The 23,227-nt window shown below is 38.5% G+C and overlaps 1 protein-coding gene across 2 annotated transcripts in view; it reads left to right on the top strand.

Moving 5' to 3' along the window:
• The window catches only part of rut (rutabaga), a 35,696-nt gene extending 12,658 nt beyond the window's left edge, over positions 1-23,038 (top strand). Inside the window, exons 3-18 of one of the 2 annotated variants that reach the window (XM_068284980.1) lie at positions 10,855-11,143; positions 11,212-11,949; positions 12,016-12,143; positions 12,210-12,513; positions 12,596-12,874; positions 15,508-15,984; positions 16,052-16,233; positions 16,314-16,424; positions 16,508-16,748; positions 16,818-17,184; positions 17,259-17,433; positions 17,496-18,361; positions 18,428-18,510; positions 19,034-20,208; positions 20,450-21,117; positions 21,179-23,038. In XM_068284980.1, coding sequence (XP_068141081.1) covers positions 10,943-11,143; positions 11,212-11,949; positions 12,016-12,143; positions 12,210-12,513; positions 12,596-12,874; positions 15,508-15,984; positions 16,052-16,233; positions 16,314-16,424; positions 16,508-16,748; positions 16,818-17,184; positions 17,259-17,433; positions 17,496-18,361; positions 18,428-18,510; positions 19,034-20,208; positions 20,450-21,117; positions 21,179-21,525 — 6,342 coding nt within the window. In that variant the 5' untranslated portion in view covers positions 10,855-10,942 and the 3' untranslated portion in view covers positions 21,526-23,038. The remainder of the gene's footprint in view (positions 1-10,854; positions 11,144-11,211; positions 11,950-12,015; positions 12,144-12,209; positions 12,514-12,595; positions 12,875-15,507; positions 15,985-16,051; positions 16,234-16,313; positions 16,425-16,507; positions 16,749-16,817; positions 17,185-17,258; positions 17,434-17,495; positions 18,362-18,427; positions 18,511-19,033; positions 20,209-20,449; positions 21,118-21,178) is intronic. The other variant, XM_068284979.1, reaches the window with a different exon arrangement.
• Positions 23,039-23,227: the final 189 nt, after the last annotated feature.

Below are 23,227 nucleotides of genomic sequence, written 5' to 3'. Positions count from 1 at the left end.
AAGAACAAGACGAAAATTCTCTCTCATTCATGTTAAAACCCATTTATAAGCCAAGTTTCCTTCACATATTGGTAATGATTCATAAGATCCGTGCAGGCCACGTTCCTTTAGACTAAATCGTAAACAAACCTGACAAATTTCGAGTAGTTGCCTCTTTATAATCAATTTCGTTTATCCCTCATACAAAGGGCACTATTTGATTTTGTCTTATTAAGCATTTAAACTTTATGTTTCAGAAATCCCTAAAATCTGTAAAAATTAATAATTTTGAAAATATCTGATAAATTGAATTAAAACCTTAAAAACTATTGGTGAATTTTTGTCACAATATACTTATACAGATAACTTGTCCATCACGGGTTTTAGGGTTAACTTATATAATAGCCAAGCTTATTACCTCAATTTAGTATAGAGTTTAGCAGTTTACCAGCATTTAACCTCTGGTACATCGTTTATTTGCCCAGCCGGGCGAAAACGTGCCTTATTGGCATTACGCCAAAGGGTCATCAACACTCTCGGCCCTTGATAAGAAAGGAAGGGATGTATGGATGGATGGAGGGAGGAGCAAGAAATGCAGGTGTATAGGACACTTTGCAGCTGTTTCCTGTGCGTAGGTCGCTGCACTCCACAAAGAACGGAACGTACAGAGACTATGAGACAACCAACTGCAATTCATTTGGCATATTTGGTTCAACCACCGGCAAATATACCAGAAATAGAGAGAGAGAGAGAGAGAGTAAGAGGGGGGTGTTGTGTGCGTGGTGACAAGAAAAGTTGGTTAACGATTATGTGAAAAGTTCTGTGGACCCAGAACCAGAAAGTGTCATTCGCTTTGAATGTTGATTGCATTGTTAGATAAACAAAAAGACAGAAACAACAAAATGATCAAATCTCAACTTTGTTTCTACAAAAAGTCTAATCAATTAATCTTTTCTTCAGCTTGTTAACTGCGAATAGATCATATGATATACTAATATATATTGGCTAACAGATGAATATATCTTTCTTGATTCTTAGCTCTTGTGTTTGTCTTATCTCAAGTTCAAGGACCCAACCAAAAGGCTTGAAATCCCTTTTCAGTTTGTCTGTCTGTCTGCATTACTTCATTTTCATTTGTTACTTCTCTGATTTGACATGAAAAATTTCTAAGGACAAAGTCAATGGCAAAAAATATAAATGTTTTTTTTATTATTTTTTGTTCCTCTTCTGCTGCTTGTTGTCGCTGTGTGTTTGCTGTTGCTGTCGGCGGTTTTTGTTTGTATTTTCTCTGGTTGACTGCCTATTTAAAATTCAACACTTTAAACGCTTTTAAATGAGACTCTGTGCGCGATGTCAGCCAGCCCAACAATAAGGCTAGCAGCAGCAATCATCGCAGTCATCGTGAACGTCAATAAGAAGGCGTCAACGCCTCATCCAGAGGTCATTCAAACACACATTCATACACATACATATATTCGGGGCCATGGCATCAGATTGGCTTGGCGCATGTGGCCAACAAAAACCATCAAGTAACGATCAAATCAATGAATTGAATCTCAATACAAATTGGAACAATATTTGGTTCTTTTCACAAATTCACATTTTTGATTGAGATAAAAGTAAATTGAAGTAAAATCTATTTTGACGGTATTCTAAAGGATTGCATTGAATATACATAAATCTGATTTTTGATCTTGAACCTTTTGCATCAAATGTGTTTTAAATTCTTTTTAAATTTTGAAACTAAGATTAGATTACAGTTAACCTCAAGTTAAGCATGTTAAATTGCTTATTTTCTTAATCAATGAACCTTCACAGCAAAACATACTCACACACATAAGCACACAACAGTTTGGTGCCACTGTAGTTACACGCACACATACACTCTCGCATACAGTGGTTGGAAAATTGCAAAATTTTGACCCTGCCATTTCGCGGTCACTTAAACCTTCTAGCAAATTGAATTTATTCATTTTTGGTCACATCTGCCTTCATCGTCGTCGTCGTCGCCGCCGACTTTGTCGTTGTCGTTTTGTTGTTGTCGCCTCCACGTGCCTTTTGGTTTCACTTGAAACGGTTGAAAATATTTGATATTCATAATGGTCACTCGATGACGATGACGATAACGATGACGACGATGGCGATGGCGATGACGTTGACCCCGCAACTGAGCACCCTGTTGTCTCTGGACTTGGCTTAATTTCTGGTTCAATTTGCGTGCCAAGCATTAAAGTCCAAGTTATGCCAAGGTTTGCTTCCTCTCAGTCATTCTAATGAAATCACAATGTATCCAGTTGCTATTTGGACTTGGTTTACTAATTATAGTAGTTTATATCATCGACCAGGAAGGGGGGAGGGCAAGAGATCTCTTTAAAAATTATAGGGCTTAATACAGATATTAGTTTCAAGATGAATATAGTAATCAATAATAATGCTTGAAACACTTAAACATCAGTTCCTAGTTGAATTGGTTTTATTTATAAACAAGCATATCACGTATACGCAACGATTGCCCCGGTTAATAATAAAAAAACATTCCAATTATATGGCTTAACCAATTGAGTTATAGATTTTTCTAGTAAAGCTTTCAACCTTAAAGTTAACCCAATCAATTCACTTCTGTATGAATTTGTTTGGTTGTTTTATTTTTTTTTGGTTATGTCACATTAAAAACAACTCAATAGACCCTCTCGTGTAGCTTTCCTTCGCCCTCTCCCTCTTTTTTTTTTGTCTCCTTCTCTTTCTCTCGTATCTTGGCCACTTAAGTGCCTTATGGCCCGCCCTAAATACTTGAAAATTGTTAACAAATTACAGTTATTTAGCAATTGTGAAACGTTCTTGACTGAAACGTTGTCGTTTAGTAGACATACTAACTAAGTAGTAACAGTTGCAATGGTTGTTTTTGTTTCCATTGTTGATGACAGACAAGCAGTTAAAAATGGATTGAAGGATTTGGCATGTCTTTAAACACTTATACAGATGTCATATTATAAATATTTATGATGCAAACATTTCAAGAGCTGAACGTTTTTTTACTTTGTGTGGGGTTATACAAATATTACATAAAGTTTTAGATTAAATCTCTATTAGACAAATTGCTAACATAGAGAACGTCTTGGCTGGCTATCTGGCTGACTGAATGACTGACTGACATGACCATCATTTGGTTTCCATGACCAAAACGACTGTCCAACTTGTCAGCACTTACTTGAGAATGGGTGGGTGGTTGAATGGAGCGACAAGCGGATAAGTGGGGAATCGGGTGGACCAGCAGCCACAGTCGGCGTCATGGCATTGCCTCGAATGTTGCCCGTCCGTCAATCTCCTGTCTAATTAGAAACATGCCAAAAAAACAAAAACAAAAAAATACTAGAAGAAAATGAAGAATTTTGTTGTAATTATTTTTTTGATTTTTAACTTTAATACCCTCTAAAAACAAGAAAATTTGTATCTTCAGAAGTAAAATTGTCCTTAAAAATGAACAAAAAACAAATGCTTAAAAGAGATAACAAACTATTGCAATTTTCTTACACCTTTTCGAGCATTTTTAGGGTATTACAATTTGTCAATCTATGTCACAGAAAATATACAAAGAATTTGACATTTCATATCACACACAAACGAGAATGAGAATGTTTTTTTGTATTACGCTCGAATTGCAACATTTTGTGCAAACGAAATGCACGTGCCAGATATTTCAAATTGAAAGGATAGGCTGAAATCTTGAACTTGATGTGACGTTGGTTCAAATGACGACAAACTTTCCACATTGAGTGTGACAAATGGCATATCTATGAACATGCATGTGTAATGGAAAATAATTGAAATTGTCATTAAACATTTCTGAACAATTCGATCATTTAGAAATACGTTCAAAAGTCTCGTTAAAAGTGTTTTCTATTCGGTTACTTTTGTAGGTTATACCCAAAAAAGGAATGCATTATCTGAGTTTTGCATAACTCTGCCTTAACTTATATTCTATGTATTTACATAAACAATTTGTTGAAAGATCTCACCCCCTCCATTTCGCACCACAATTTCTCTTTAGAATGAACCCTAATAAACAGAAACTTTTTTTCTTCTTTCTTCTGCCCTCTACATTAATTGCAAAATTCTCAGAAATATCAATTCAAAATTGTACACACACACACACATTCGTTTATGTGTCTAGCTGTGTGTGTGTGTATATTTCAGGCAAATTCCTAATAACTTCCCTGCTACAACAATAACAACCAACAAGACAGACCAATTCAACCCATCTGGTCCGACAACGATGCCGACTCCTTCTGATGCTCATCGAACAAATACAGTTTTATTTTTAAAATTGAGAAAAATGGAAAAAAAACTGGGCGAAAAAAAAAATGAAAAGGGAAATGTGTTTTTACAGACGATTTAACCGTTCGTCCGGTAATAGCCAACAAAATGCTAAAAGCATCTAAATATGTCTAAACACCCTTCCCATAAGGGGTATATAAATATTATCGAACGAAAATTTGACAATAGATAACCTTAGCCATCTCTATAGGTCTTAATAGAAACAAAGTTAATTATATCTAATAAATTAAACTAATTTAAATAGTTTTGCTCTTAAAATGTTGTAACTAGTGTTAATAATTTAAGATTGGTATCGAGTTTGAAAGGTAAAATCGATCAGGGGAATTGTTCTTGAGTATCGTTCTCGTCCCTATTGCATTTTCTAATAGATCTTTACACTCGAAGTAGATAGAAACATAGGGGCATATAGAATCCGGCCCTTTGTTTTATTCTTTATCATTTTTATGTTTAAAAATAAAAACCCAAAAATTATTGATTTTCTCTTCATACATTTTGTGTGCTTTGGCCTTTTAGCGGGTTAATTTGCATGCCCTTGCCGCCAAGTCTCTTGACTGTTTGCCAATTGCACCCAACTCAGCCCAACCTTTCAACCCATCCCGCCCCGCCTTTGACATTGTCCCCCTCCTACCAGTTATTGCGGATGCAAAACCACGTTTCAAGTCCATCCTCTTTACACAGGCATTCCATTTCCCATTCCCTTACCCTCCCGCACAATTCTAGCTCAGTCAGCCAACATTTTAACATATGTTCAATGCATTGACTTATTTCCCTTAAACACTGGCAACCTTCTCATTCCATTTAATTAGGCGCAAAAACGACAAAAACAAAACAAAAACAAAACCAAATTTTATGCAAAAACGAAAATTCAATTTGAAATCCAATTTTAAATCTAAATCGCCAAGTCATTACGCTTATCGCACTGTGTCCCATCGTTTACACCTCACTTCACTTCACTCCTTTCCCATTAAACTATGCTGAACTGAAGATCGTGTCGTTACTGCCCTGCTGTGGCTGATTATCGCTTTAGCCAGCCATATGGGTGGGTGGGTGGTAATGGGAGTGGGGGTGATGAGCAGGTGCATTGCACTGCATTGATAGAGACAAGAGGAGGCCGTGCAAATGCGCAAACAGTGAGGGTAAATAGGCAGCTCCAAACAAATATAACACAAAACGAAACAACACTGAAACAACTGAGAGATAATTTCCGTTAACCGTGCTCTTACCTCTTACCTATTTACCTTCCGTCCTCCCCCCTACTCATCTACAAATAAAGCTAACAAGTTCTCTTAACGGATAAGCGTAAAAAATTGAAGTAAATCTGACAATTCACAATGAAGTAATGGAAGAGATTGAGCTAGTCAAACATTTGTTACTCGTTACTCGCTATTTGTAAGTCAAGATGTCAGTCAAGGACCTTAGAGGAAAACAATGGAAAGGAAATGTAGATGAAATAGTGATTTATGCAGTGGAGTAAAAGTAAAACGACAACAATGCAAAAGAAAGGCAGAGAAATGTTACAGTTGATACAAAAAACAAGATGAGAAGGCGGAATCAATAAATGAAAGAAAATACTAGAACAAAATCCAGACATACGAGTATGACAAACGAATGATATGAAAGAACCTAAGCAGAGGAGAATGGCAAAAGGGCTAAACGGAAAAGGACTAGAAAAGAAAATGCAAAAGAAGAATAATTATTATGATGTAGAGGATGTCCTTGTGCTTTAATGAAAAGTAAAACATACATACATATGTATGTGCCTGCTTATTTTACATACACATACACATACATACAAGTACATACATATATATGAGGCCTTTAAAAATAACAACAATGCACCCAAAAAGTTTAAAACAAATATTTATTTAATGGATATTATAAACCCTTCAATAGAACCAACCCCATTGAAAATTGCTGACATCAGAAAGGAGCAACAATAACAACAAATACGACGGACCAAAGACAAAATATTTATATCCTTGAACTCGAGTCTTCACACATGCTAATAAAAACAAGAAAACAAAAACTAAAGCAGGCCATAACCGAATCTGCCATACTCTGCCATTATTCAATGGAATTCTCTCTAACAAATTGATTGATTGTTTTTGAGAAAGAGTTCATTAAGAGTTCCTTTAATTTTTCAATTGGAAGACCTTTCGTTCGAGGGACTATTAATATTAATCATTCCTGCAGGGTATATAAACATTTTGTCATGTATCTAGAAAAGAAAACTGGAATAATTCTCCCCCAACACACACACACACACACACACACAACCCATCCCCATTCCCATACGAGTTCACTCCCTCATCAGGACATATCTACGAGTTCCTGGCGCGCCACAAAAATTTCTTTTGGCGCCATATTTTTTCTCGTCCTCTTCTCTCTTCTTTTTTCCAATTTGCCTTCTGTTCTTACTCATCCTGTCATCCGCCAAAAATTGTATTTTGTTTTTGTCTTGGTGGGTCAACTAAAGTGATTTTGTTTTGGGTTCCTTCTATAGATGACGGCGAGGCGGCACTTAAATTGCTATCGACAACAACAGACACACACACACACACACACACACACATATGGCTGGATAAAAGCCATACAAAATTAGCCAATAATCAAATTATGGAGCCGCGATTGAAGGCTCCGATGTCCTTTTTCTCTCTTGGAACTGCATCAGCTAATTGATTTGCAAAAATAATAACTAAAAGGACCCAGACTGGCCCGCACATCTACATCCAGGCATAATATTGTATATATAATCAATAAGTTCTTCTGATTGACGAAAGCGGAACGAAATTAGATTGCTTGTGAATCCACAGAAAAAAAAAAAAACACCGGAAACTATTTTCTAATTGAATTCTCTTTGCCAGCCACCAAGAAAACAGACACAAAGACAGGCAAACCGATAAAGATAGATGAAATATGTTCATATGAATGTTTGTATTTATAAATATGAGTGAATGCATTTATTAATTATACAATTGTTGAAATGTTTTGGTTGCGCTTTTTCCTTTTATGTTATCAGTTTAATACAACAATAAATATTTCTAGTTAATCTGATTCTATTAGCTATCTAAATATTGAATTGAAATTATGCATATTTTGATGATTGAAGTTGAAAGGATGTGCATATACCCAGGACTTAAGCAAGTAAGAGTATATTGGCATTGGACAAAAAAGTATTTGAAACATGAACTTCTTTCTTAATAGGACTATATGAAATTGTTTTTTGTTAGATCTTTAGATTCTCCTGTTGATTAATAAATAGTATTCTCTTTAGCAAAACCATAAACTTCTTTAATTTATTGTTATAGTCTTAAAATATGTTGGCAAAATTATATTAGAGATTCCTACTACAGGGTATTTCTATAAACGACTAAACGTCCATCAGTTTAGTTGATTGCTTCGCTTTCGTCTTGTCTAAAGATGAGGCATTCAAATCTTTGAGATACAATTTACTGATTTCCCTCTATTCTTTATTGTTTCTCTCACTCTTTCTAGGTGTGGGTTTCTACGTCAGTTTGTATTTTGAAGTGTGTTGTTTGGATTGATTGAATGTTCGTTTGATAATTGGTTGATGGAGCAAAGAAGTGTAAATATGATTTATTCTAAATCTCAGTCAAGTGCAAATGAAAGAAAATCTGTGTGATACTTTTTCTATTCTAATTGAATGCAACAAAAAATAAGAATATATAAGATATATATATATATGTATTTGTTTTGCAATTTTGTCGCCTTTTTGATTGACAATGAACTTAGAGCCACATCGTTGTCTATTTTACTATTTCTCTCAAGACAAGGGAGCGTGGCCTTTTAATTGATGTTTAACTTGTTGTTCTTTCTTTAGTTGTATCTCTGTGTGTGTGTGGCTGTCAGTGTGTGTGTGTTCTTTGGCAAGAGCCAGTGAATGCTGCCAAAAATTTCATGTTCGCCAAATTGCTGCAGTAAATTATGCTTAAATTATTGCCAATATACATTAAAAATCGTTTAACAATCAAATGAGCAATTTGCCATTGATACATTTTCTCTATTCATTCACAAAACTCAATTAATATATCTTAAAGTTACCACAACAAACTGAAGTAAAGGTTTTTTTCTTTTTGATTTTGGCTTATACGACTACAAGATGCCGTGGACTTAGGATGAACACATCGTAGGATTTGTGGTGTTAGTAAATGTTGCTAAAATGTCACATATTCAAACGTTTTCAAATCGATCAAATTTATTCAAAAAAGAAAACGAGAATAGACCTAACTAAATTCATTTGTTGACCATTTTTCGATTCTTAAGTATCTTTTTAATATATGTATTGATCAGAATTGATTTTTCTATAGCTTCCTCTGTCATTGCTTATATACCCCATGTGTATGCTCATGCATACAGGGTAGCAATCTTATATATCAAGTGGCGTCAATTTATGTTGGACACATAAATATAATTTTCCAAAATACGCACGAAAAATGCCTACTTGACGTGAATTTCAATTATATGTGTTGATGGATAAAGCGCAGAGGGGGGCGGTGGGGGCATTTCGTTAAACCTGCAATGCAAATTTATTATTTACACTTGCATAACTCAGAAATGTTCGAGCAATGTTTTGGGTCTCTTTTTCTCGGCATACCGCAAATAGAATGTTTCTTCTTGTTGCGTTTTTCTTGTTTATTTTAATTTGAATTTTATTTTTATTCGTTTTTTTTGGTTTTTTTTTTTTGGAAATATGAAATTAAAAATATTCACGTCTCATTATATTAAATATGTCGTGTTGTGTGCCCGTCGCGAAATGTGCAAAATGTGCACGGTGCGAACATTAAACGCGAGAAGGAAAAGTTCTGCCCAAACTGCCAAAAAGAAAAAGCAAACAAGTAAACAAACAAATAAACACAATCTTTTGTCAATTGTCGTCTCTGAATTGTGTATATAGAAGCTCAAATATGGCGAGAATGTTCGATTACTGAAAACTTTTCACAAGTAATTAAGCAAAAGGTTTATGTAAGACCTTAACTGAAAAAACACCTGTTGGGGCTATAAAATCGAAAGAAACAAACAACATATATAGGTATATTTTATAATTAACATTATTCTGGGCCACATTTGGTGCAAACTATTGTTCAATATTCATTGGAAATTCTTAATGTTTAATGACCACTTTGAATTGAAATAATTAAAAACAATTCTCTCTCTCTCTAGGTCATATTTTTTCCCTGGTTTGTTTAGGCCAAATTTTAACTGAACATTTGGAAATCTAAATGAAATTTAGTTTCTTACTTTTTTTTTACTTAAGGCCAACAATTTTGGTTATTGAAATCAAAGCCCATCAAAAGAAACTAAATGAATAAACAAAACAAATTTAAAAGGTTTTTGAATATTTAGAAATAAAAGGTATTTATTTCAGTTTTCTTTTTCAATATTTTTAACAGTGTATGTCAGTTTCAAGCCATAATTAAAAGGTCAGGGGAATTTTTAAATATGAAAACTAAAAAAACCTTTTGAAATTAAAGCATGTTCATTTTAAAAATTCTCTTCAAACGAAAATGAATTAATTAAAGCCACGAAGAAAGAACAAATACTGACAAATTATAACCTTAAGACTGGAAAATATCGTACAGATATCGTACATATACTATATGTATATATATTTAACTGTTTCTTAAGTTTCTTAATATATAGAAAGTACATTACCAAAAAAAAAAAAAAAAAAGATATATATGTATTGTATATATAATAATCATATCATGTCATGGCTAATTGATGGAATGATGATCCCTACCGGTCTGCCCCTCAGCACTCCCTTCTTCTTCTTCTTCCTTTTCCTTTACTGATTTGGCTGAACGCCCCGATCTGTTTTGCTGCTGGCAACTAATTACGGATTTTTATTTTGAAAATGTGAATTTGTGCATAATATTTTAATGAATTTAACGGATTGCCGGCATACAAATCGCCATTAATCTTACCATGGATGATGACTGTGTATGTGTGTGTGTGTGCGTTGTCATGTTGTCACCCATATGGCCCATATGGCCCATTCCCCCATACTCTCTCAAGTCAGCTCATCACCCAGCTCTTCCCCAGCCCCTTCTCAATGCCTCCCATAGGAAGCTTTTTGGCCTGGCTGGTTTCTCGGGCAGGTGGCGAGTTGCTGGTGCGCAAATTGCTGTGGTGTGTTGTTGCTGGCTTCTGCTGGCTGCTGCTGGTTGCTGCTGCTGGTGGAACAAACTTGGACACTGAACATTGATTGATTTCACGCCAGCTACTTCTTGTGTTCCTTGTGCGCGCTTATTTTTAGTCGATATTTTGAGCAAATGTGGGAAATGTTTTGATTTATTTTTAAAGACACCCTCCCACCATATATAACACTAGCAAAAGCACAGTAGAAACAGTCGATAGATAGATAGATAGATAGACAGAAGGAGAAGGTGATGGGGGGTGGGACTTGCGGACTTTGGGATTTGCGTTAATGATGATTATGTTGAGTTTTCCTCTCCATTGATTGCGTTTTCAAGGTCGTTTGTCAGTTTAACTCATTTGACTCATTTAATCTTATTGCAGCTAAGATAAACTTGGCCAACCCTTGTCGTTTGGCCATCATCATAAACAGGAGGAGGAGCCGCTTAGCGGCGGCAGCGCCGGCATCCGCATGGATCATGCCGTGAAGGCGACGCGCGGCCGCCCGCTCAATACGCTGCGCTTCGAGAATGATGAACTGGAATGTCTATATCAGCGATATACACTCAAATTGCAACGATTCTCGGTGCTGGGCGTGGTGGCTCTAGTTGTTGTCCTATGCGGTGTTATGGCAGCCCTCTCATTGGCCTTTAATAATGCGGCCACCTTTCATGTGAGTATTTAGCTTAAACTAACCCTTTAATTAGCTTAATCTTAACTCTCGTCCCACTAATTCGTTAGAACATCTTCAATTCAATTGTCTGTGTGCTATTTGCCATTGTGCTGGGTCTATTGCAATGCTCTGTTATCAAGGATCATCATTTACCTACACTATGCTATGGCATACTTCTCTTCACGGCCAGCATTTGCATAGTTTCCATGCCCACTCTATTGGGCAGTGTATTCCCCGTAGACACCAAAGAGGTGATGGCCGAAGGAGTTTGGCAGATTGTCTTTGTGGTCTTTCTAGCCTATGCAATGATGCCGCTTCAAATCTGGGAGGCGGTTGCCTTTGGCATCGCCCTACCATCGGTGCACATTAGCCTCACGGTCTATAAGATATTCACGGATGCTCTACAGTATTTGGAATATAATCAATTGATTGCCAATATTGTCGTATTCATTGGTGTCAATGTGGCCGGTTTGGTGGTCAACATCATGATGGAGCGGGCCCAACGTCGAGCCTTCCTCGATACACGAAACTGTATTGCCGCACGCCTGGAGATACAGGATGAGAATGAGAAACTGGAACGATTGTTGCTATCGGTGTTGCCACAGCATGTGGCCATGCAGATGAAGAATGACATACTATCGCCAGTGGCTGGACAATTTCATCGCATCTATATACAAAAGCATGAGAATGTTAGCATTCTATTTGCCGATATTGTTGGATTCACTGTGCTCTCATCGCAATGTAGCGCCCAGGAGTTGGTTCGTCTGCTGAATGAGTTATTCGGACGCTTTGATCAATTGGCCCATGTAAGTTTAACTAATCCACTAGTTGTGACAATTTTAATATAATCCAAATTTCTATATCATTTGTAGGATAATCATTGCCTGCGCATTAAGATATTGGGTGATTGTTATTATTGTGTCTCTGGTTTGCCGGAACCGCGCAAAGATCATGCCAAATGTGCAGTGGAAATGGGTCTCGATATGATCGATGCCATTGCGTGAGTGCTACCCGTTGGTCTATCACACAAAATCTTTATATAAACCATAATTCTTGTGATTCTTAGCACTGTGGTGGAGGCCACCGATGTGATTCTTAATATGCGTGTGGGCATTCATACTGGACGTGTGCTTTGCGGTGTTCTTGGCCTACGTAAATGGCAATTTGATGTTTGGTCAAATGATGTCACATTGGCCAATTATATGGAATCTGGCGGTGAGCCTGGCCGTGTGCATGTTACCCGTGCCACTCTCGATTCGCTGTCAGGTGAATACGAGGTGGAGGCCGGACACGGCGATGAGCGTTCCTCGTATTTGCGTGATCATGGCGTTGATACATTCTTTATAGTCCCGCCACCGCATCGGCGTAAAGTAAGACATTATCATCATCATTTGTCATTTTGTCATTAGATGCAATTTTACTTTAATATCTTTTCATCTCTCGTTTTTATAGCCACTGATGCTAAACACTTTGGGTGTCCGCTCGGCCATCGGCAGTCGTCGCAAATTGTCATTTAGAAATGTATCGAATGTGGTTATGCAATTATTGCATACCATTAAATTCTCAGAGCCAGTGCCGTTCTCGAATATAGCCACCGGTTCGTTTCCATCGGCAGCAGCAGCCAATGCCTTGGTGGGTGGTGGTATTGTGGGAGCAAGAGGAGGCGCTTCTACGACAGATTCGGCGACAGCAGCCACAGCCGTACATGTGTCCGAGAAGGGTTCGCGTAAGGTAAGAAGCTCAATTATGGTCGCCTTCTTCTTGTCCCCGCTCCTTCTATTCTGTTCTCTTCTCTACTCTATCTATCTTTCTCCCCCTCCCCCATATATATATATATATACATACTCTGGCTACGTCTCTTTGTTCCAAATCGATCCTGTTCTTCTCTTTGTAGTTGTAGTTAATCAGTTTTCAGTTGAGTTCTTTTTCTCCTTTTACTCTTCCTCTCTTTGGGTGCATGAAGCAGAAACAGTTGCTGGGTATGAGCAGTTTTTTTTTTTTTTTTTGGGTCCTGTTTTCGTTTGCGTTGTCCTTTTTTTGTCTTTTTATTCATTTGCCCTGTAGAAATGCGTTAAAAAGAAAAAAAAGATGTTTTCTAATTTCTTCCTGATTTCTTTCTTGCGTTGATTTCATTCTTTTTCGTTTACTTTCAGGATGCGGTAAGTTTTGCCCAAAATGAAAAAAAAAAGAAAGCAAACGAGTTAATACCAAACTAATTCGAAGGGAATCTTTCCCCACCCGCCCCCCAAACCCAGTGATCCAGACTTCCAACTTTCATTTCCCTTTGAATTTGTCTCCCCTCAGTTTGTTTTTGGTTTTCCTTTCCTCATGTTTTCTGTGGGTTGTATTAGTTTTGTTTTTATTTAATGTATAAACTACTTACTACTCGTATCTACTAACTAACTTGTAGTCTTGGTAGTATAAAAGTAATAGTCTAGTCTCAAACGTTTTAATGTTGTGCGTAGTTTGATTAAATTTAAATCCAAATCATTTCGTTCTCGTTGTCCCGTCGTAGTTAGTTTAGAAGTACTCATTGGACATTACACAACACTGACACAGTTTTCTCACCATTACATAAATTTGAAATTTGGCAGGGGGTTTTGATTTGAAATTTGATTGGGGGGAATATCCATTCGAAGGAACTCAATAAGCACAAAAATGCCAAATTACACCCACCTTAGGGTATGGCTACAGGGTATCTGATATGCTTATGAGTTCCTTTGATGTTGGAAATTTTGGTAAATCAAGTTCTATGCTTTTAAAATCAATTCATACTAATCGAAATATGTTTTTAGTCTATATTTGAGTTGCGTTTAGTTTTCGTTGACCTTTGTCTCTATTGTTTTTCCCTTCATTTATCTCTCTCTCTCTCTTTCTCTTTGTCTCTTTCTCTGTTTTTCACTCTATCTATGTATCTGTATTTCTCTATATCTCCTAACTATCCTTACTCTTACCTTTCACCTCTTGTTTAACTCAATTTAATTCTTGCTAAATAAGTAAACAACAAATCTATTTAACTTTTAGTTTTTCGTTTTTTGGTCTTTTCTTTGGCTAAACAAAAGTCTAGTTTTTAAGCAACAAAACTTACTACTGTATATGTGTATATATATATACTGTATATACTTCTCCGATCTTTAGGTAATACGTCTACAAAAAATCTTACATGCTACCCCGCCACCGCACGGCATCGGCTATGGCAGCGTCATCAGCGTTGACAGCGGTCCAGGTGCAGGTGGTGTTGGTAATAGTCTTGGTCTTGGTGGTGTCACTAATGGTGGTGCGAATGGTGGTGGTGGTAGCGGTGGCGGCGGTTCAGGGGGGGCAGTGTCCAAGTGACCGTAGGCACAAATCCCAATTCAGCAGCGAGTACGATTAGTCGCATACATAGGCACAACAATCACACGACCAATAATAAAGTGAGCAGAGCCCAAATAAGCCAATAAAAAAATTTAAAAAATCAAATATCCAAAAAAAAAAAAAAAAAAAAATACAAACCGTTCAATTTGTTCGTTTTTTTTTTTTTAATTCGTTTCATTTGTTCTATTCATTCAAGTTCTTTTTATCTTTTTTTGGTATTTTTTATACTTGTTCCATACTTTGTCGGCCGTCTTCTCGTTGTGGTGTTTATGTCTTGTACTCACTCGTTGGTTTCGTTCATTACTCGTCGTTGTGTTTAATGTTCGCTCACTCGCTCGTTACTTCTGTCGTTCTGTTCTCTCGCTCGTTCTCTGTGTTTCGTTTATGCTGCCTAACAAAGCTGTCATTAATCAAAAAATTATAAAGAAATGTCCAAAGTATTCACTATGCCTTTCAAAATTTCATATGTATGTAAGTTCAATTACTTAAGACGCTACTAAAGACTCATTTGTTAGCATTCTAGCTCTCTCTTGTTTAAATTTCAATTTCGCAAACCTTTCTTAAGTCATTGAACTATTAAACATACACACATATTACATGTAATGCACTCATCACTATAACTATTTTTATTTTGGTTTCATAAGATTTTGCTCTCGCGGGGAGGCTTTTAAAGAGTAACGTGTTCCCGAATGCATGTTCTCATATTGTTTAGTTCAATTAGCTTACTCGTTGTTTTAATTCGTTATTAAATCATCACAGTTAGCGCTCTGCTCTCAACCTTTGCATGTCCTAAAAAAAAAAAGCCTCAGCTCGCTCGCCCAAAAAACTAGCGAATTTACCAGCTCGCTCTCTTTCTCTTTAAACTTATTAAACTCTCTCTCTCACACACACACACATTCTTAATTCTCGACGTAGCAGCAATGCCAGCGAATAACTAGAACCTATCATAGCGAGTGAAACTAACTAAGCTTGTTTTTTGTTTCATCTTCCTACCCGTGGCTGATTAGTCGCAATCCAAGGTGGCCGATAAGTTTAAGCGACCCTTCCGCAAACGTCACTCGGTGGCCGCACATCATCAACAGCCAACGAATCGGGTTAATCGCTTCCTCTCGCAGGCCATCAATGCCCGTTCTGTGGACTGTGACAAGTCCGAACATGTCGACCGGCTGACATTGCGTTTCCGTCAAAGCGAAATGGAGCGAGAATATCACAAGGACTTTGATCTGGGCTTCACCACAGCCATGGGCTGTTCCTTGCTGTTATTGATATTGGGCGCAGCCCTTCAAGTGACAGCTTTGCCCCGTACCCTTATCCTTTTGCTACTCTTTCTCACTGCCTTCATTTGGGTCAGTGCCATATTGATGCTATTGCTGGCTGTACGCTTGAAATGGATCATTTGGGATATATCTGAAAGTTTTACTCTTCGAATGGCCATTACGATATTTACAATAATCCTGATCTATTCGGTGGGACAGGTTAATGTGGTAAGTGATCAAAGGATTCCCACTCCCAAAAATATGCCCACCCATTTATTCAATTTATATTTCACAGTTTACTTGTGTTTCCGATCATCCGATCTGCTCGTCAAATGCCACAGCCAATGCCCTGTCTAGTCGAACAATCTATACCCATATATTTTCATATCCAAATGATGCACATCGCAAATGCTCTTTACCGCAATATGTCTCGTTATCGGCTGCATTTGCCTTCCTCTCCGTTTCCGTATTCCTCAGGTGAGTAGGCGCAAGCCCAAGCCAATCCACAAGGCATCGCATTAATCAAATTTTGTTGTTCATGTTTGTTTTCCTTTTAGATTGCCAATTATATTTAAATCGCTGCTTGTCCTTGGCATGGGCACCATCTATGGCCTGTTCATTGAGCTGTCACATCAGAATATCTTCGAGTGTTACGACAATCGCGTTAAGTAGGTCAATCTCTCTTTTGCTATATTTGGCACATTTTTATTCCATTGACTAAATTGGCCGCTAAAACCTTTATTTTTTGCAGCGCTTCCATTCCGCTTCATTTGATCTCATTGGCCCGCATTGTCATCTTTATGATTGCCATTTTAGTGCATGGACGTCTCGTTGAGGGTACAGCTCGTCTGGACTTTCTATGGCAAATGCAGGCCTCACAGGAGAAAAAAGAAATGGATGTGCTGCAGGAGTCAAATAAGCGCATTCTGCACAATTTGCTGCCCGCTCATGTGGCTGCACATTTTCTTGATGCGCAATTCCGCAACAATATGGTTAGTTTAGGATAAAACCACACCTAACACACATTGAATAATAATTGGGTCATTTTCTTCGGTTAACAGGAGCTTTACCATCAGAGCTATGCCAAGGTTGGCGTAATATTTGCCAGCGTACCGAATTTCAATGAATTCTATACCGAAATGGATGGCTCCGATCAAGGTTTAGAGTGTCTACGTCTCTTGAATGAGATAATTGCCGATTTCGATGAGCTGCTCAAGGAGGATCGTTTCCGTGGCATTGATAAGATCAAGACTGTGGGCAGCACATATATGGCTGTGGTTGGTTTGATCCCAGAATACAAAATCCAACCGAATGATCCCAATTCAGTGCGTCGCCATATGACGGCATTGATTGAGTATGTCAAGGCGATGCGTTTATCCCTGCAGGAGATCAATAGTCACTCTTATAATAATTTCATGCTACGAGTGGGTGAGTAAAGGCATCTTTCCCCCTTACTCTTATGCAAATCCCTTTACGTGCATTTCTATTCTTGTATTTTGCAGGCATCAACATTGGTCCCGTGGTGGCTGGTGTGATTGGTGCCCGTAAGCCACAATATGATATTTGGGGCAATACGGTCAATGTGGCCAGTCGCATGGATTCCACCGGAGTGCCAGGCTACTCTCAGGTTACCCAAGAGGTTGTCGATAGTCTAGTTGGTTCACACTTCGAATTTCGGTAAGTTTTGAATGTTCTTTGTATGCTGATGCAGTTTGAAAATTGTGTTCTCTTCTTTATAGTTGTCGTGGCACCATTAAGGTCAAGGGTAAAGGTGACATGGTCACCTATTTCCTTTGCGATAGTAATAATAAATCTTTGAATGGTGAGGTGCGGAATACCATGTCGTTGCCGCAATCGATGCATACACCAGATTATTATATGAAAGCATCACAGTTTACGGAGAATCGTGTCAACACGGATACGTACAGCAAAAAGGCCATAATGGGCATGTCAAATAATGAGGAGCATCAACTGCTGCTGCAGCATCATACACAGGTGGCTCCGGTGGCCATGATACCAGCACCGACGCCGGCACCGCCTCCACCTGCGCCACATCACCTGCACCAGCAGCAACAGCAGCGTCTGAATAGTAAACTACAGAAGCAGCCATCGAATTTCATAGCCAATGGTGGATTGCCCAATATACGAGAGAATGGTCACAATGGTGAACAGCAGCAGCAGCAGTCACATTATATGATGTCCTCCTCCACGGCACCGCCTTCAGCCCAGCACCAACAGCTCCTACTTCAACATCAGCTTCAGCTCCAGCATCATCATCAACAACAACAACAGCAACAAAATCAGACCCACCAACACCCTTCGGTAATGTTGCGCGAATTCAATATCATTGAGAATCCAAATTCAATTGCTGGTCGGCATCTGTCGCAGCAGCTAATGGAACAGTTACCGCCAACACAAATGGCCATGTCCATTGGCGGTGGTGGTGTCGGTGGTATTGGTGGTGACTGTTTCATGATGCCGCGACGGGAGCTTCAGCTAAGAAGCTACGCACCGCCGCCGGCATTGCCCATTATAACCCAACACAATCAATTCCACAACCACAACCAGCATGGTAACATTCAACAGCAGCAACTACAACAACAACAACAGCAGCAGCAACAACAACAACCATCACAAACAATACTTCATAATCATCATCTTCATACAAATGCATCGTCCGCTAGCTTGGGCTATGGCCATTGCCGTGAGAGCGAGCCGCTATTGCATGCCAGCAGCATCGCACCGGTAGCCAAGGTGAGTGAAGATGAAGATGAAGACGAAGACGAAAACGATAACGGTGGCAATAATTATGATGATGACGATAATGATGAAGATTATGATGATGACGTAGACATAGATGTAGAAGATGTTGATCTAATGCTTTGGAGCAAGGAGATACTCCTTTGAAATGGACCAATTATCCCAGTGCCTGGCACATGCAACCATCCAACCATCCCATCCAGTCCAGTCCCTTCCTTTTTTGTACCATTTTGTGATTAATTCTTAAAACGGATGAACCCACTCCCATTTGTTTACAACTAAATCTTAAACCATTATATAGATCTCACTTTCTTTTTGTGTATATATATATGTATTTGTGTGTGTGTGTGTGTGTCTAACACTATATCTCTGTGTCCACTCTTTATCTCTCTCTTTCTTTCTCTCTCTCTCTCTCTCTCTCTGCATGCACACGCACATCTCGCTCGCTCGCCTGCTCGCCCGCCCGCGTCACATATTTACTAACAAAAACCCAAATAAAACAAAACAAAATATCCAGATCATGCCCATGCAGCATGCAGCACCAAAGTACGAGCCACCACGTTACACCTGTCCCAACTCCATGTTATCACTGCAGCAACAACAACAACAACAACAATTGGATCATCGGCAACAATATGCCATGTATTCACAACAGCCGCCATTACCGCAATTGCCACCAAAACCCTCGACACAACAAGCTCTCGCATCAACGATCAATGGACCACAATCGTCCTCCTCGTTGTCTGGAATACGAACGTATATGAAACCTTTGCCTAAGCTACCGCCAGCCGAGCTGGAAGAGAATCGTGAAATGTCATCCACAGATGATTTAAGCTCACGTCCACATTCACCATCGATGAGCAGTTCAGATGAGAGTTACTCGAAGACCACTGAAGGTGAAGGTGAGGGCGATATTGATGATGGCGATGAGGATTCGCCGCGTCGCATTTTGCATCGAAACGGACATGGACATGGACACGGTCACGGACACGGCAATGGCTATCAAATGCCGCCTGCTGGTCGCGTAAATCCCCTGCAATGGCTTTACCCCTGTGACATCCAAGTGGATCCCACCTCACCGATTGTGGATATGAGTCATTTGCAAGATTTCGAACTAAGCTCCACCACCGAGAGCCATGGCCAGAGTCAACACAAGGGCGATAGTTGCAACAGTTTCGACTATCAGCAAAAGGCAACGGCAAATGGCGGTAACGGATCATCGGCAGCGGCGACAGCAGGAACAACGGCAACTGGATTAGCCAATAGCACCAAGTCACCGTTTGAGAGGGAATTGCAAAGACTGCTCAATGAATCTTCGCGTGCACGTTGTTTGGCTGCTGCAACAGGTGGCGGAGCTACCACATCGGAGCACACGACGAGCAACAGTAGCAGCAGTCGCCAGAATGTAGAGCTAAGCTCAACCAATGGACAGGGCATAGGAAGTGCTGGCAGTCTGAATGGTAATCTCAGCGGTGGAAGCAATTCAAACAGCGGCAACAATAATCATCCACACCACCATCAAAATAGTAAGCAGGATGAGCATGAGTTAATGGTAATGGCTGTTAGTGGGGCCGGCAATGGCGGCAGTAAGCTGCCTGTAAGTAATAGCTTCATGATAGCCAAGCATCCAGTTGGCCTGGAGGCCATCAAGGAGATAACGCGCAACAAAAATCCCTCAGAGTCGAGCCAAATGTAAGTAGAAGGTGGAGTGTGGGTAAAGGACCATTATCCCCACCCACCGCCCACAAGGCTGCATAGGCCATTAAAACCATTCATTCATCTATCCATCCGTTCATCCATCCATCCGTCCATTCATTCATTCATCCATCCACTACTTGACAATTGACCCTAATTCCTATTAACCCAACATTATTTAAACTTTAACTAGTTGGCTTTCTATAATTCCTGTTTTTCCTTTCGCTTCTCTTTGAAGGCAAACCTCGGACACGGAATCCTGCGAGATATTGCACGAGAATCGCAGCCAAATGCAGGCTCTGGCCATGCTGGAGCAGAACCAACAGCGCTTGCATCGCCAACGGCCACGCTCCAAGGAGCTACAACACAGCCATGAGAGTCTCGATGGCAGAATGGATCATCAGCAGCAGCAGCAGCAGCAACGTCATCAGCGTCATCACCATCATCATCATCATCAGAGACAACAGTCGGCGGCAGCTGTGTCGGCGACACGCTATAATCATGTCAACGAGCAGGATGATCACGATGATACCGAGGATAACCTGGCCGATGAAGAATTTGAAGATGATGAAGTGGGTCGCCATGTGCGACAGAAGCGTCTGATGCAACAGCATCATAAGAATAATGATAATACCAAGGACAAAAAGCATGGCGATCATGAGCAGGTGGATGAGGACGAGGACGAGGACGACGACGACGACGATGAGCAGGAAGAGCATGAGGAGGCAGCAGGAGCAACAGCACCGCTAACCAATGGCAGTTTGCTGCGTCTAGAGTCGAATGTGATAAACGATGAGCTCAAATATGGAGCGGCACATCACACACATCATCACCAGTCCATGGACTCCAATCCGCTTGAGAGTCAATCGGAATGGTCGGATGACGATGGCCGCGAAGAGGCCACAGGTAAGCTGTTGTAATCTATAATTTCTCATCACATTCTCAATTATGTTCTTCTCTCGTCTAGGGGGAGCCGAATCGACAGGCTATATAACAGATGAACCGGGCCTAGAGAATATATCGCTGCTTAATGAGGCTGGTCTGACCGATGCTGAAGGCGCACTCTCGGATGTCAATTCATTGTACAATGCACCCGATGTGGACGATACATCTGTGTCGAGTCGTGCCAGTTCACGTTTACTTAGCCTCGATTCATTGAGCGGTCTCTATGATTGTGATTTGGATTCAAAGCATGAGTTGGCCATTGTGAATGCCTCGCACAAGATAACCAGCAAATTTGGACCACCTGCATCGCCGGCGGCACAACAACAGCAACAAGCATCCCCAGCTAATACGGCCGAGTCCAGAGATTGAACAAGTACTTAAGTAAATATAGAGATATAGATAAAACAAACAACAAAAAACCACAAAGGGACAAATTAAAGATGAAAGGAACTCAACACTCAACACGTTGTTACTGCTAAAATGCAAATGGTGTCTATTAAGAAACTAATATTAGTCTAGAAACACAGAAACTATTTATGGATATTCTATACACCTACAATATATGTTTGTAAACGGCACTCTCTCCCCCTTTTACCACCCTTCCCTTCATCACTAATACCCTCTTAAATATTATCTCCCTAGAAATAGTAAATATAATATTTATAATATATAAAAGAAAAAAGCATAATGATATATTTAATCGTAGTCAGTCATTGGTTTTCTGTTGCCCAGTTAAACACGTTCCAGTTTCATCCTCACAACCCGAAACCTAAAATAAAATCTCAAATTAATGATATATATATATAAATATATAGCATGCAATTAATATCGTTTTCTGTGCGCTTTGAGCAAAAATCCTCTTAGGAATCTATATAATCGAATATGTCAAAAAAGAAAACTAAAATAAATCAATTCATGGCGACCATGACATTGTTGTAAATATACAAAAGGAAAGTAAGAAAAATTAATTTGATATTACGTAAATGTTTTTTTTGTTTTTATATACTAAATATGCATATATACATACATAAATATAAGATTGATGGATTCTATTGCATGGAATCGTTTAGTCGTAGTCGTTGTCGATGGCGATGTCAATGTCAAGTGCCATGAAGTGGCCTAATTTTAATTTTAATTTCATCTAATGTGTGGATTATATGTTATGAACCTAAACCTAAACCTAATACCAATCATGAATCATGATTGATTGGCAATACTTGACTTAAAGTCAAGTGGCTAAATGCACAATTTTCATTTGCTTTATTAAGAATTTATACATACCTACATACATACATACATACATATACAATTATAAAGATGAGGATGGAAATGAAGATGAAAATATAATGTGTAGCATATAAGAAACCTGTATATAAAGCATACTCACAATTACTAAAAGGAAACAACAAATCTTCCCAAAAGCGAAATATAAAAAGCAGAAAAAGCATAAACCGATATACATACATATATATATACATAAATAGAAACCGATATTTTGTGTGTGAAATTTATTAGATTGGGAAATCATCTCTATTAAATACTAACTAACAAGAACAACAACCGCAACAACAACAACAACAAAACAGCCCACAGAAAATTATATTGAAAAAAAAAAAAAAAAAAATACCAATATATAGAAATAAAGCGTAAAAGTGCAGATCTACTTTAATATATCTATATATCATATATGGAAAAGCAAGAATATTTATTTTTCTGTACCAACAACAAAAACCAATAAAGATGAAATGATCCATAACAAATTGGTATGGATTTAATATAGGTATATATAAATATATCGACAAAACCAAAAAAAAAAAACACAAATCAAATTAAAACAAAAACAACCAAGCAACAAACACAAAAACTGAAAACCTACATACAACTAAAATAAAAATACAAAAAAAAAAAAAAAAAAAAAAAAAAAAAAAAAAATGGCAGCATATCAAATATGTCAACAAAATATTTAACAATCTGTTCATTATTTCATTTCATGGGTGGCAAATCGAGGAATAAAATTTCAGTTAAAAGAAGAAAATTTCCTGGCCAACTTATGTGTAAGAACTTCCTTTTC

The sequence above is a fragment of the Drosophila tropicalis genome, unplaced genomic scaffold, assembly GCF_018151085.1.
Source record: "Drosophila tropicalis isolate 14030-0801.00 unplaced genomic scaffold, ASM1815108v1 contig_4, whole genome shotgun sequence".
Classification (NCBI taxonomy): domain Eukaryota; kingdom Metazoa; phylum Arthropoda; class Insecta; order Diptera; family Drosophilidae; genus Drosophila; species Drosophila tropicalis.
The sequence above is the reverse complement of the archived record's forward strand: the minus strand, read 5'-3'. Positions and strand labels throughout refer to the sequence as shown.